The following is a 15612-nucleotide window of genomic DNA, read 5'->3' as shown; positions in this document are numbered from 1 at the left end:
TCTTATTTCTTCAACATCAAATAATGGGAGACTGCAAATGCCTTTGGACCGTAAGAACACCTTTGGATTAGGGGTAGAAAGTGAGTGTGGGAAAGCTATTTATTATTAGGTTCTCAAAGCAGATCTGTAATTAAAGTAGTAAATAATGTACAGTGAGGTCCAAAGGTATTTGGACAGTGATACATTATTTTGTCTCTGTACTCCAGCACTTTGGATTTAAAATTTTACACTATATATACAAAAGTATGTGGACACCCCTTCAAATTAGTGGATTTGGGTATTTCAGCCACACCCGTTGCTGACAGGTGTAGAAAAGCTCTCAGAACGGGCCCGCCGAGTACTGAAACAAGTAGCGTATAAAAATCGTCTCCTCGGTTACAACACTCAGTACCGAGTTCCAAACTACCTCAGGAAACAACGTCAGCACAATAACTGTTCGTCGGGAGCTTCATGAAATGGGTTTCCATGGCTGAGCAGCCACACACAAGCCTAAGCTAACCATGTGCAATCAAGCGTCGGCTGGAGTGGTGTGAAGCTCGCCGCCATTGGACTCTGGAGCAGTGGAACGCGTTCTCTAAAGTGATGAATCACACTTCACCATCTGGCAGTCCAACTGACAAATCTGGGTTGGAAAATGCCAGGAGAACACTACCTGCCCCAATGCATAGTGCCAACTGTAAAGTTTGGTGGAGGAGGAATAACAGTCTGGGGCTGTTTTTCATGGTTCGGGCTAGGCCCCTTAGATCCAGTGAAGGGAAATCTTAACGCTACAGCATACAATGACATTTTAGACGATTCTGTGCTTCCAACTTTGTGGCAACAGTTTGGGGAAGGCTCTTTCCCGTATCAGCATGACAATGCCCCAATGCACAAAGCGAGATCCGTACAGAAATGGTTTGTCGAGATCGGTGTGGAAGAGCCCTGACAACCCCAACGAACACCTTTGGGATACATTGAAACGCCGACTGCGAGCCAGCCCTAATCGCCCAACCTCATTAATGTTCTTGTGGCTGAATGGAAGCAAGTCCCCGCAGCAACGTTCCAAGATCTAGTAGAAAGCCTTCCCAGAATAGTGGAGGCTGTTATAGCAGCAAAAGTGGATCAACTCCACATTAACTCCCATGATTTTGGATGAGATGTTCGACAAGCAGGTGTCCACATTCTTTTGGTATGTAGTGTACATTGAGGTTAAGGTGCGGGTTGTCGGCTTTAATTTGAAGGTATTTTCATCCATATCGGGTGAACGGTTGAGAAATTAAAGCACTTTTTGTACATAGTCCCCCCAATTTTAGAGAACCAAAATATTAGGACATTCACTTGTGTATTAAACAGTCAAAAGTTTAGTATTTGGTCCCATATTCCTAGCACACAATGATTACATCAAGCTGTGACTCTACAAACTTGTTGGCCTCATTTGCAGTGTTTTGGTTGTTTCAGTTTATTTTGTGCCATATAGAAATGAATGGTAAATAATATATCGTCATTTGAGTCACTTAGAGTAAAGAATATATATTTTCTGAACCCTTCTACATTGTGGATGCTACCATTGACTACAGATAATCCTGAATGAGTCGTGAATGAGTGAGAAAGTTAGTGGCAAAAGATCATAACCCCAAGACATGCTGACCTCTCGCTATTTCTAATAACAGGAGAGGTTAGCATTTTGTGTGGTGGGTGTATATTTATGCCTAACTTTCTCACTCATTCATGGGCACACAATGTGAAACCAAACAAAAGTGCAAATGCATCCAAAAAAAGAGTCACAAGCCTGATATCATTGCGTGCTAGGAATATGTGACTAAACTTTTGACTACTTTAATGAGTGAACTTTCCATGTTTGGTCCGCTAAAATGGGGGGGGGGGGCGGAGGGAAACGTATGAACATAAAGTCCTGTAATTTCCAAACAGTTCACCCGACATGGATGAAATTACCCTAAAATTAAAGCTGGCAGTCTGCACTTGAACCTCAGTCACTGTATAATTTTAGTACAGAGATATGTCACTGTCCAAATACATTTGGACCTCAGTGTGTGTATCCACCTGTGAAGGAATTTAAGCACTTATTTATCTACATTGGAACCAGTGTGATGGACTGTGTGTGTTATGCTCCAATGCTGTTGAGGTATAAAAAGAAAAATCTAAATAAATGTTTTGTCTGATGTTCTCAGTGCCAAACCTATCCAGCACTCGACGGGTCCAAATGTGTCTTGCTGTTCAGTTCTACATGTGAAATTGTTAATCGAATAAAAAAATAAATCATGTGTATTTAGATTAAATATCTACGTGTGACAAAAGATGTAAGTTGAACTATACTGCCAGAAAATCCTAAATGAGTGCCATTGCTTAACACCAGACTGCTCAATCTTAGTTATTAATTTTGAATACTGTGCTTAGCTTGCAGAGTACAGACTTGATCTTGTGCAGGGAAAAATGGAATGAAAGCACGTACAAAAAAACGGAACAAGGTATTTATGCTTGCTTTAATGATTAAAAAAATATTTCTTTGCAAGAAAGAGACGAGAACAAATCCCCCTCCAAGCCCTCCATGCAGGGCCAGAGGAAAACAAACAATAACAGCCACCATTTTCACACTGAACTGATGACAGGTGTGTCAAGATAAGATGAGGTAAATGTTTTGAGGAAAGAATAAAAAAAGGCACAATTTACAATCAACCGTGACAAATAAATTCACAATATTAATAATTATAACAAAATAATAATTACATCAACATAACGGCATTAGAAAAAATATGCAACAAAAAATACATACCGATTTTATAATACAAGGCAACACTTCCTAAGGTTATGTACATGTCAAAGCCTGAAGTCCCACACCCTTGTTTCTCTCAAGTTCGGGGTGTGTTAGGTTAGTTAACAGTTTATACATGGAGCAGGTATGCTGAAGGTGGCACAGCATATAACATCAAACCACCAACACCGTGGCAACGTCAGAGAAAGCTCCTATCTGACCACCAGACAGGAGACACACAGTTTGGAGGGGCCGATGCAGTCGTCGTGGCAGAAAGCCCCGCAGCCCTGGCACATGATCATGGCCTTGAGGCGGCACGAGCACTTGAGCGCCACTTCCTCAGCGGCGCTGTCGGCGAACGCCTGGATGCTGAGTGTGGCGCTCTGGCTAGCGCTGTGGCGCTGACGCAGCTGCAGGACGCCGTCAGCGATGCTCCTCGAGAAGCCGCTGCCGTCCACCACAGACACGTTGGCCGTGTAGCTAAAACCGGGCACCGCCACGCCGCCCTGCTTAGGCAGCTTTCCGTAGAGCTGGAAAGGGAGGGAGGGGGAAGATGAGTAATGAGCTTTGCTCTGCGCCTCCTTCTTAGCCATGCGGGCTAAGGACATCTCCATGTTCAGCAGTCCTTCCATAGCCCCTCCTCCAGTCAGGTAACCGTCCATAGAGTTCACTGCCTCCTTTTTGGTGACCACCACACCTGGCCCACCGCCTGCCATGGGGCCAGAGGGGGAGGTTTTGGCAAGAGTTTGGCAAGAGGGCCGGGAGGTGACCTCGCTCTTCACAGGCGAGAGCTGCTGTTGGTGTGGAGGGTGGGGTTTGGAAGGGTGCCAGTTGATCTTGACGGTGGGGACAACATCAGAGAGGCCGAGGTTGCTGTGCGGGGGCGATGGGGCATCCGGGGTGGTCCGCGGCTGAGTGAAGTTGTGGTGCCTCTCCGGAGACTCTCTGATGACGGCCGACTCCTGCGAGTTGCGTCTGGAGGAAGAGGACGAAGAAGAGAGGGATGTAATGACGGGCACGGCCCCGGGGGGCACGGCGCCAGCTGGCTGCTGGGAGAGATACTGCTGCATGGCCGTGGCCCGAGAGGAGGCCTCCTCCAGCAGGCAGGCCATGCGGGAGGGTACTGTGCCTGGGGGAGAGGACGCAAAGCTCCGGCCTGCTCCAGGAGAGCCTCCTCGGCCAGCAGGGGACTTCTGCTGGTTCTGAGAGGACAACTCGGGGACCAGCGACTCCATCGTACCAGACTCTGGTGGACCCCTGAAGCGAGTGCCTGGGATCCTGGTCTGCTGCTGCCGGCTGAGCTGGGACTGGGGGCCTGACTGAAGCCCCTCTGGCAGGCGGTTGATCTCCAGCTTGCTAGCCGAGTGCGTCTGCGGCAGGACTTTCTCCAGCGGGAGGCTGCCTTGGAGCAGCTGGGTGACCAGAGGGTTGTTGGCCTCCACTGTAGACACAGACCGGGCTGAACTAGGGAGCCTCTTGCAGCTAGCGGTGGGAGAGGGATTCAGCCCCAGCCTACAGTCCTCATCAGCCAAGCACCGGCTAGATGCTTTGTAGTCTTCCATGGGGTCTGTTTTGTGCCCCCTCTGGGCTTTGGGGTGTGGCGCAGCGATAGCTTGTTGGTCTGGGTGGGGAGTGCGTCCAGGATTCTGCTTTTGTCCCGGCTGCATGAGACTCTGGCTGGGCAGGCCGTTGGGGAAGCAGGGCTGGATGACCGTCTGGCTGTGGCCGTGCTGGTTGGACACATGGGCCTGGATGACCGGCTGCTGGTTCTGCTGTGAAAGGGGACTGCAGATCACAGGCTGGCCATGGGCCTTCTGAGACAGCCTTTGGAGGTGCTGGATGTTGCCGTTGCACTGAGCGGGCAGGTGGTGGCGCCATGTGCTCAGGTGGGGCTCCTCCTCCTGGCTCTCGTTCTCACAGTCGGAGGCCGTCTCCGTGGAGTCGCTGTGATGCCCTGCGTCGTCCTCTCTGACTGAGGGTGGGAGACGAGGGAGGGAGGCTGTCTCTCTCTCCCTTCCCGGGGGCTCCGACTGCTGCCTTTCGCCCTGGATGCGGCCCTCTCTAGCTGGGGTGGGGGGGTTCTCCTGTGGACCCACGTGGTGGGAACCATGCTGGATGACACCCCCTCCTCCCCCCCTGGCCTGCTCGGTGCCAGCCAGGGACCTGATCACATCCACTCCCTGGGCCCCGAACCTGGGCAGAGAATCTGGGATGGAGGTGGGTGCCAAGGGACCGCTTTGGGTCGTTGTCCTGTCACAGTCGGCCCCCTCGCTTTGCCCTTGGAGGTGGCTGGACACAGACTCCAGCAGCTCTGCCTTGTCTGAGAGTCCGTTGGTGGTGCCTTTGACTGGTGGTGGTGTTAGTGTAGCCCCTTCCTCCCCACTCAGCTCCCCCAGCCGCTCCTCCTGGGTGGGTAGGGGTGGAGTGGGGGTCTGCGGGGGCTCTGAAGAGGACAGGGAGGGGTTGGAGGAGGTAGACAGGGAGGGGGATGAGGCAGCTGTGTGGGGGGTGGGGGTAGAGGAGGGCTCTACATTGGACAGCTGTAGTTGTGTTCCAGGCGGATGAGAGCCCGCAGGCGATCCCTGCTCCTCCACACCTCCTGCTCCTCCTCCTCCTCCTCCTGGCTCGACGGGTCCTGGGTGCTCTCGAGTTCGTCTTCCACTGCTGCGATCCGGTAGCCCAGAACCAGCCCTGCCCCCGCCGGGCCCTGGCCCGTCCCCAGTGGCTGCAACAGCAGCAGCGGCCTCGCGCTGGGCCCGGGCCTGCTGGGCGCGAGCTTTGATGTCCGCCAGGGTGCGCGCCCCCGTCCCCGTGCGCCGCAAGCCCTCGCCGGGGGGCACAATGCGGGGACAGATCTGGTAGGTTGGCGGCCCTTTGACCCAGGGCGGTTTGATTCTGGAGAGTTGAATCTGGAGGGACAGAGACAAGGAAAGCATGTCAAATAGGGAATTTACCGAGGCCATATACAGGACATTAGCATGCATTGCTTGGCTAATAATCTCACACCGAAACCCAGAGTCAATCTCTATTGATTTACCATCTTCAGAGAAAGAAGTTGGTCTTTGTCAAGTTGATTTGAAATGTTTTGTGGAGACAGAAATCACAAAATAATCAAACTTACTTTACAGATTGTGGACTCCAGGTCTTAGGAAATTGGGTGCCTGCCACTGCACCACTACAGTCACAATAAAGACTTACAATTACAAATGGTGACTTCATACCCGGATAGGTGGGACCTTGGGCTCCTCTGCTGTCGGCTGCGGCTTTTCCGTGTGGACCCCGTCGATTGTGGTACGAAAGGACTGACGATCTTCTATTCGCGGCCTCTTCTCGGGGAAGCTGGAGAAGGCCTGGGTCTCGTCTGGCCTCCTCTTCTGCTCCTTGGTGGCCTGGGCGGAGGTGGCGATGATGGGGGTGGGGCTGGCTGCAGGGCTGCTCTCCTGGCTGCTGGTGGCCGTTCCCCCCGTGACCGAGGTGACCACAGAGGCCCCATCGTCCAGTGGATCGGCGGTGGCGGCGGCCGTGGAGGAGGAGGAAGAGGAAGAAGAGTCCAAGCCGGCGGTGAACGCCCCCTGCCTCTCGGAGGTCGAGGAGGGAGAGGAGGAAGGGGAGGAGGACGAGGAGGAGGAGGAGGACGAGGAGGAGGGAGAGGAGGTTGAGGCGATGGCAGGTGCAGGCTCTTCGGGGAGCAGGCGGGCAGTGACTTCAGGCTCGTCGGTGGCACTGACGGATGCAGGGCTGGGGCTGGGACTGGGGGTCGGGGTGGGCTCAGGCACGGTCACAGACAGGGGCGTGGGCACAGGGGAAGGGCAGGGCGTGGGCTCTAGGGAGGCAGACTGGGCCGGGGTCTCCAGTCCAGATTCGGCCTGTAGCACCACCTCTCCCTGCACCATGGTGGCCTCTGGGACGGGCGAGGGCGCAGAGACAGAGGCAACAGCGTCTAGAGTGAGTGTGCCCTCCGGCTGCTCGGGGGTCTGCATGGCGGGGGAGTTGGTCTTGCAGAGGGTGCGTCGCGCCCTGCGTCTCAAGTCTGCACGCGTTCGCCGTCTCATCCTGCCGTCCCGCCGCCGCCTGCCCACACCACGGCGCTTGGGTGTTCCTGCAGCCACAGATGCCACCTCACTCTCCAGGACGCTGGCGGCAGCATCGGCCTCTTCACTCATCGTCAACTTCAGAGACTCTTCCCGGGTCAGGCCAGACCTGCAGCCATAGATTACAACGTTAGTGCACAGAGTATATACCATTTATAAGACACTTTCACCCAATTGAAATAATTAAAGTAATTTTCTAAAATGGTGCACGGAATAAGAGCGAGCTTAAAAAATACCGATGTGACAGGGGGTGTTCAGGAGACTTACTTTTGACCGTGGTACTCCTCAAAGAACTTCTCCTTCCATGCCTCCACTTTCTTCTCTTTCTCCATCTCCTGGCGAAATCGCACCTGCATCTCGTGAGTGAACTCCCCTGAGTAGATCAAACAATATTGGACAAGATTAATCCACAGGTATCTGGCTATAGTGTTTTAAATAATACATGAATTTGTGTATTGACTGATTGTTTCCCCTGGTATTTACTAGGAAGCTATGTTGTAGTATCAATGGGCACTTTCTGGTACTGAATTCCCAAGAGAGTTACCTGCCACCCTAGACCCACTTTATTTGCATACCGCCCCAATACGTCCACAGACGATGCAATCGCCATCACACTGCCCTATCCCATCTGGACAAGAGGAATACCTATGTAAGAATGCTGTTCATTGACTACAGCTCAGCATTGAACACCCTAGTACCCTCCAAGTTCATCATTAAGCTTGAGGCACTGGGTCTGAACCCCACCCTGTACAATTGGATCCTGGACTTCCTGACGGGGCGCCCCCAGATGGTGAAGGTAGGAAACAACATCTCCACTTCACTGATCCTCAACACTGGGGCCCCACAAGGGTGTGTGCTCAGCCCCCTACTGCACTCCCTGTTCACCCATGACTGCATGGCCATGCACGCCTCCAACTCAATCGTCAAGTTTGCAGACGACAACAGTAGTAGGCTTGATCACAAACAACAACGAGACAGCCTATAGGGAGGAGGGGAGGATACTCGGAGTGTGGTGTCAGGGAAACAACCTCTCACTCAACGGCAACAAAACAAAGGAGATGATCGTGGACTTCAGGAAACAGCAAAAGGAGCGCCCCCCCTATCCACATCAACGGGACAGCAGTGGAGCATCTCAGGAGGCTGAAGAAATTTGGCTTGTCACCTAAAACCCTCAGACTTTTACAGATGCACAATTGAGAGCATCTTGTCGGGCTGTATCACCGCCTGGTACGGCAACTGCACCGCCCACAACCGTAAGGCTCTCCAGAGGGTGGTGCGGTCTGCACAACGCATCACCGGGGGCAAACTACCTGCCCTTCAGGACACCTACAGCATCTGTTGGCACAGGAAGGCCAAAAAGATCATCAAGGACAACAACCACCCGAGCCACTGCCTGTTCACCCCGCTACCATCCAGAAGGCGAGGTCAGTACAAGTGCATCAAAGCTGGGACCGAGAGACTGAAAAATAGCTTCTATCTCAAGGCCACCAGACTGTTAAATAGCCCTCACTAGCAAACAGAGAGGCTGCTGCTACATACAGACTTGAAATCATTGGCCACTTCAATAAATAGATCCCTAGTCACTTTAATAATCTTTACATATCTTGCATTACTCATCCCATATGTATATACTGTATTTTAAACCATCTATTGCATCTTGCCTATGCCGCTCGGTCATCCATATATTTATATGTATATATTCCATCCCTTTACTTAGATTTGTGTGTATTAGGTAGTAATTGTGGAATTGTTAGATTACTTGTTAGAGATTACTGCACTGTCGGAGCTAGAAGCACAAGCATTTTACTACACTCGCAATAACATCTGCTAACCATGTGTATGTGACCAATACATTTTGATTTGAGTTATTATTTTACACCGTGTTATTTCTGGAAATGTTCCTGGTCAAATAAATTGTTAGCCAATTAAACCCTGAAGGGAAGGCGTTCACTATATGTGTAGCCAGTCAATAACCCCCTCAATCACATTATCTATGTATATTATAACTAACTACAGGTAGGTACTAACCCTCAGCGAGCCTTTCCTTCCAGCTCTGGGAGGCGTGAGTGAAGAATTCATTGTTGAGAGCCGAGTTACTGAGGCGAGCCAGACCGTCAGGTCCCACCTAGAGAAGAGGGAAGACAGAACATACTGGGTTACATTCCAGACGTTGTTGAACAGAGAAATACCAAAAACAATATGGCACAGAAATTACGAGACATTATGGGCTGGAATAAAAGGCACGCTCCAATAGGGAATCTCCATTGAAAAAGCTTTTTATTCTAGGGAAAACTGTCCCTAACCGTTATAAATTATGAGTATAATGATCAATTCTGAGCGTGCGCACTCACCTGGCGGTCAACTTCAGGGAGGAGCTGCAGGAGTTGCTGTTGGTACTGGGCTGGGAAGGCAGAGAAGGTGCGCATGTTGATGAGGGCCCTGATGTTTGTGTTGACCAGGATGGAGCCAGGCGTCTCAAAGTCCACCTCCACCCCACCTCGGCTCCTCTTCATGGGCCCTGCAGACAAACACAACCCATAGGCCTGCACGGGTTAGCAAGTGGCTAATGCTATCCAACCCTGGGTTTAAACACATTCATTCAACCAACAGCAAGCACAGCGTGGCCATTCCATTGCCAGCCAGCACAACTCCAGTTAAGAGCCAGCAGCAGCACAGTAGGTGTTTAGCTTAGCAGCCAACACAACCACAACAGCTGTCAGTCAGTGAGCGGTTAAGTAAGTCCTGGCCGGATGGCTAGTGTTGGGATAGCTAGCCGACCCTGGCATTCAGTTAGCAACCTGCAAAGCACTGCCTGTTAGCATTAGCGACCAATGCAATCCTGACAATGTTAGAGACCAGTGTACCATTAGTTAGCTACCAAATCACCCTGTCCACGTTTGGTGCTTATTTGTAGACGGCTGACCTGCGCAACGTCTATATAAATCTAATAGTTCTACAGATAGTGTACTATATCCAGACTATGATGTTTGGCCTTTTCCTTTGAGATAGCTAAATTCAAGTCATAAGATATAGATTTGTCAAGTTGTTTACAGTTCAGGTTCCATCAGGCATATCTCTCTGCCAAAGGTGTCCTGAACAATGATGGGAGAGAAAAAAAACACTTCACAGCTGAACCCTCCCCCCTCCCCACTGAATTGGACTAAATAAAAATGGGACAGTCAATGAAGTGAGAAAGATATTTTGTTGAATTCAACCACAGTCCAACAGACTACGCTTCCACAAATGGGTTGGGTTGCTAATTGTTTAGGGTTTGATAATTGGGTAGACTGAGGGGGAGAGAGGGGTTTGGCGTTTTCGTGGTTACTGAGGGGGATGTTGGTTGGGGGTGATTATATCCGGGTCTAACCCCTGTACCTGAGTGGTGGCCACGAGTGCTCTTGAAGTGCTGGGGGCGTTTCCAGCTAGCCAGTTCAGGGCGGGCACGGAGCGTGGGGCCTGGACCCCCCCTAGAGCCTTCCCTGCGCCTCCCCGCTGCTCCTGAGGGGGAGAGGTGGGGGGAGGGGGAGCCTGGTGAGACACTCCGGTCACGTGTGTGAGGGGGGACTTACGAGCGGGAAGGCGGGGGTGGGCAGGTCAGGCAGACAAGCCAAAAGGGGAGGCAGCAGAGCCCATAGCACGGGGTGGGGGGGATTGGGACAGGTGAGCAATACAGACAAAGCAAAGGGAGCAGTTACCCAGTCCCACATTAACACAGAGAGAGGAGGGTGGGGGGTAGGGTGGAGCAGAAATCTCAGAAAGAGCTCCCCCACCTCATAGATAGCAATTGGGTTTACTGGGCAGCTAAATGTAAGGCGGGAGGGAAGGACTGATATGAGTCTGGAATTTCCAGGTGCACATAAAAGAAGCAGGGAGGACAGAAGTTGCACTCAGACAATGAGTGGCTAGGAGGGTTATTCTGCACGCAGAGACTGACAGACAATCAGCCACAAGAGGGGAGGGTTTCAGGGGATCCTCAGAATGAGAGAAAGACTCTGGGTGCACGAGGAGCACGGTCAAAACTGCACACAGGTCACATTTCAGTCAACACGAAACCTGCAGGAACACTAGCCATTCCTACACTTTCTTCCCATAGATAGCACTAAAACAGTTTAAAGGCCATTCACAGACGGTGTTTTTATTACCCAGAGGTTACTGAGAAACTTGAAGAAGTTACAGTCTAAGAATGCTGCTGCAAAAGTAAATAGGCAACACATAAATAAAAAGACTGGCAAAGCAGTAGAGGCCCATGCTGGGTGAGAAATGGTCCAAGCCCACTGTAGGAATATGACTCAGAGGTGTCTGTGTGTGTGTAATGCTACAAATTCTGCAAACATTTTTTGCCCAGGAAGAGGTTGTGTGTGTGTGGGTACAGCGAGATGGGGTTAGGGTAGCAAAGGGGCTAGCAGAGAGAAGTGCTCACCTGATGGGACGTGTTCACCATTGACCTTGAGTGGAGTGAGGACCACCCGCGGCATCATCACAGCCTTCTTCCTCTGTCTGCTCGACTGCAGAGAAGGAGAGAAACGGACATAGTGAGAGGTAATAAAATGCTGAGGTTATCACTAAGCCAGACATAAAGGGGATCTGCAATCATTTCCTATGCATGTAGTATAAAAACCTCTTTCGACTCGACCTATGCACAACCACCTATAATATCCCTATTGAGCAACAGTACACATACAGACAGCCCAGGTTGAGGGGGTAAAGCGTACCTGTCTGGATCGACTTAGTCGGGTCTGTGCCTGGGCCTCAGAGCGCACCTGTCCAGAGACTCCAGATCTACTCAGCCTGGTCTGGGGCTCTGTGGAGCAGGAGGCACTGGACGAGCTCTCATCTATGGATGCTGTGAGGGGTAGAGGGGGCTATGGTCAGATACCAAATTGTTCTCTCTTTACTGGGTTCCAAATGGTTTAGTCAATGATAAATGGTCCATGGACCACAAACACTGACAATAAGGTTTTTCACACTGCACATGTATTGGTTTCCGTTATCACAATTGGTGGTGTTAATCATCTAGTACTTTTCAGCCATGCACTCAGATAAACAGGAGCTCACCCAAATAAAATGTTTATCTTAAAAATAAATAAAAAACAGATCTAAGCCACGGTTGGCAGTTTCATGTGCACCCGTAACCACAGCAACAATCACATCCTAAAAATAAGAAAAAATGTCTCTGGTTTGCAGTTGTTTAAAAACACTTCAATTTATTCTATCATAGGCATGCTCTTTTCGCCTTTATCACGACACGTGTTGTTTTCAAAGTGCCTTTGAACAGGGCAGTCAGAGATTTAATAGTGATGCGTTAGATATGTGTGCTTAATAAAGACCATTGATGTAGTGGTATAAACAAACGGTGGATAAACTGTAAAAGGGCGGTTGATAAGATGGGTGGTGATTAATGTAAACTTCAACAATGTTAATTTACAGTGGAAGTAAACACCAAATAAAAAGGGCATTTACTCTCCACTAAATGATCACTGATGAAGGCATGTGGTGATCACAACCATACACACCATCGTTCTCTCCACTGGCTGCAACTATTTCCATGGAGTCACAGCTCTCTTGCTCCGCACCTTCCGTTGGCCCTGCTGTTGCTGCGTTAGCAGTAGCCAGTGTGCTGGCTTCGGCTGTCTCCGCCTCCGTGGAACTCTTGGTCCACTGCAGAGCGTTCTTCTGCAGAGGGACAGCCAGAAGAGAGATTGCTATCACAAACATGCATGTGTGTGTATTCCAGATATGGTTTGTATGAGGTTTATTAGGGGTAGGGATAAGAGGTGCGTGTTTGAGATATGGGTGTGTGGATTGGGCTGGTTCCATACCTTCAAGGTAAACAGACTCATCCTGCCAGGAAGCTTAAAGAAGATGCTGTTTTTTACTCTGTCCCCCCTCACCTGGGAGTGCAGCATGGTCACCAGACAGGCCAGAGGGGCTGTGCCACTGGTGGACAGAGAGAGAGAAACAGGGTGGGGTGATGGAGAAAGAGTGGGAGAAGATGACTGAAGCAGAACAATACCTATGGTATGCAAAGAGACAGCTAAACATAAAATGGAAATATTGTCCCTTTGTTCTTGTGCCATCTTACCTTCTGTTTTTGTTGAGCATATTGTGGATCAGGCCAGGTAGAGATCATGGAAGAATTGTGAAAAATGTGAGTCAAAGTTGAAACATTCCTTTCTCATGGATATTCTCATAACATAGACTTATTTTACATAAAACATGAGTGCTTCCGCCTCCCGGGTGGCGCAGTGGTCTAGGGCACTGCATCGCAGTGCTAGCTGCGCCACCAGAGTCTCTGGGTTCGCGCCCAGGCTCTGTCGCAGCCGGCCGCGACCGGGAGGTCCGTGGGGCGACGCACAATTGGCCTAGCGTCGTCCGGGTTAGGGAGGGTTTGGCCGGTAGGGATATCCTTGTCTCATCGCGCTCCAGCGACTCCTGTGGCGGGCCGGGCGCAGTGCCATCCCACCCGTTCTATTTGGCTCTGCTGTCCCCCTTTGGATTTCTGCACTGACCCGCACGCACCCCCGCTTGTTAAGTCCCCCCCCCCCCCGCCCCCCTCCCCACCCCCCCCCCCCTCCCCACCCCCCCCCCCCCCCCCCCCCCCCCCCCCCCCCCCCCACCCCCCCCCCCCACCCCCCCCCCCCCCCCCCCCCCCCCCTTACACACGTGATGGGAGTGTCTCACCAGGCTCCCCTCCTCCCCCACCCTCTCCCCTCAGGAGCGCGGGGAGGCGCAGGGAAGGCTCTAGGGGGTCCAGGCCCCACGCTCCGTGCCCGCCCTGAACTGGCTAGCTGGAAACGCCCCCAGCACTTCAAGAGCACTCGTGGCCACCACTCAGGTACAGGGGTTAGACCCGGAGTATAATCACCCCAACGACATCCCCTCAGTAACCACGAAAACGCCAAACCCCTCTCTCCCCCTCAGTCTACCAATTATCAAACCCTAAACAATTAGCAACCCAACCCATTTGTGGAAGCGTAGTCTGTTGGACTGTGGGTTGATTCAACAAAATATCTTTCTCACTTCATTGGACTGTCCCATTTTTATTTAGTCCAATTCAGTGGGGAGGGGGAGGGTTCAGCTGTGAAGTGTTTTTTTTCTCTCCCATCATTGTTCAGGACACCTTTTGGCAGAGAGATATGCCTGATGGAACCTGAACTGATAAACAACTTGACAATCTATATCTTATGACTTTGAATTTGCTATCTCAAAGGAAAAGGCCAAACATCATAGTCTGGATATAGTACACTATCTGTAGAATCTATTAGATTTATATAGACGTTGCGCAGGTCAGCCGTCTACAAATAAGCACCAAACGTGGACAGGTGATTTGGTAGCTAACTAATGGTACACTGGTCTCTAACATTGTCAGGATTGCATTGGTCGCTAATGCTAACAGGCAGTGCTTTGCAGGTTGCTAACTGAATGCCAGGGTCGGCTAGCTATCCAACACTAGCCAATCCGGCCAGGACACTTAAACCGCTCACTGACTGACAGCTGTTGTGGTTGTGTTGGCTGCTAAGCTAAACACTACTGTGCTGCTGCTCGGCTCTTAACTGGAGTTGTGCTGGCTGGCAGATGGAATGGCACGCTGTGCTTGCTGTTGGTTGAATGTAATTGTGTTTAAACCCCAGGGTGGATAGCATTAGCCACTTGCTAACCCTGTGAGGCCTATGGGTTGTGTTTGTCTGCAGGGCCATGAAGAGGAGCCGAGGTGGTGGTGTGGAGGTGGACTTTGAGACGCCTGGCTCCATCACTGGTCAACACAAACATCAGGGCCCTCATCAACATGCGCACCTTCTCTGCCTTCCCAGCCCGTTTGTTTCAGGAAGTCCAGACCAGTTTGTTTGCCCAGGGGAGGTGGTTTAGTCAATTACCAACAGCACAAGCTCCTGCCAGCGTCCTCCCTGAGAAGTTGACCCCAGGGTCCTAGGTGCATTTATATGGCATGGCGCTACGAGTGCTCAGAATTGATCATGGTGAGTACGTCATAATTGCACATATGGATTTCAACACCTGAGCCTATAGTCAATGAATAGCATTCTCCACATTATATAACGGGTTTGAGTTGGCCACGTGTTTTGCTTTCTCAGCCGTAGAATAAATAGAGGCTATTTTCAATATGGTGAGAGTCCTCCTTACCTTAGTGGTGGGGAAGTGCTCGTGGTCTTGTTTGAGTTCCCAGCCCATATGGTCTCTTCCGTTAATGTGTTACGCCCTAGTGACATCTAGTAATAAGTGGTAGTTTTGTTCTACGGGTTTCTGAGGATTGAAGTGTGGAGTCATGACGCAGGCGCTTTCCAATGCATTTTCATGGGTACCTCAAGACTTTCTACTGGTGTGTGCAACAACGAGTCCGGCTTACAAGAGTTTAAGGTAGTCATTTAGGCAGGCTCAACCCGTTTAGTGTTTCCTTCTTGTGCTACCAGTCGCGCATACCTTTGGCTCTTAAGTCCTGCTTGAAGGAAACACTGGTAGACGGGGTTACTTATGGAGCTCGCTCCCAGACACGTCAGAAAGGGATTAGCATCGAAGACTTGCCCAGGTTGAAAGCGACTCATACTAATTGGAATTCTTCACTCACGCCTGTAGCGCCCCAGAGCTGGAAGGAAAGGTCGCTGAGAGGGTTAAGTAACCTACCTGTAGTTATATGCTCTAGGTAGTTACACCGTCCCTGGTATATTCCGACCTAGGTACACCAGTCAATGTATCTGAGGCGGGGCTGTGTGTAATGGAGTTCTGACCGGCTAGCACTACAAGTGATCTCGACACATA

General features: G+C 50.8%; 1 protein-coding gene across 5 annotated transcripts in view; it reads right to left on the bottom strand.

Moving 5' to 3' along the window:
• Nucleotides 1–2461: 2461 nt before the first annotated feature.
• Nucleotides 2462–15612, bottom strand: part of LOC111966322 (polycomb group protein ASXL1) — a 26427-nt gene continuing 13276 nt past the window's right edge. The window contains exons 1-11 of one of the 5 annotated variants that reach the window (XM_023990857.2): nucleotides 12923–13290; nucleotides 12660–12777; nucleotides 12354–12513; nucleotides 11553–11683; nucleotides 11261–11345; nucleotides 10216–10338; nucleotides 9192–9358; nucleotides 8869–8965; nucleotides 7108–7213; nucleotides 5971–6949; nucleotides 2462–5658 (exon numbers count right to left, since the gene is read on the bottom strand). In XM_023990857.2, coding sequence (XP_023846625.1) covers nucleotides 2962–5658; nucleotides 5971–6949; nucleotides 7108–7213; nucleotides 8869–8965; nucleotides 9192–9358; nucleotides 10216–10338; nucleotides 11261–11345; nucleotides 11553–11683; nucleotides 12354–12513; nucleotides 12660–12777; nucleotides 12923–12942 — 4683 coding nt within the window. In that variant the 5' untranslated portion in view covers nucleotides 12943–13290 and the 3' untranslated portion in view covers nucleotides 2462–2961. Of the gene's footprint in view, nucleotides 5659–5970; nucleotides 6950–7107; nucleotides 7214–8868; nucleotides 8966–9191; nucleotides 9359–10215; nucleotides 10339–11260; nucleotides 11346–11552; nucleotides 11684–12353; nucleotides 12514–12659; nucleotides 13291–15612 lie in introns of those variants that run through there. The other 4 variants (XM_070444407.1, XM_070444408.1, XM_023990855.2 and 1 more) reach the window with 4 other exon arrangements.

This window comes from Salvelinus sp. IW2-2015, linkage group LG7 (assembly GCF_002910315.2).
Source record: "Salvelinus sp. IW2-2015 linkage group LG7, ASM291031v2, whole genome shotgun sequence".
Classification (NCBI taxonomy): Eukaryota; Metazoa; Chordata; class Actinopteri; order Salmoniformes; family Salmonidae; genus Salvelinus; species Salvelinus sp. IW2-2015.
The sequence above is the reverse complement of the archived record's forward strand: the minus strand, read 5'-3'. Positions and strand labels throughout refer to the sequence as shown.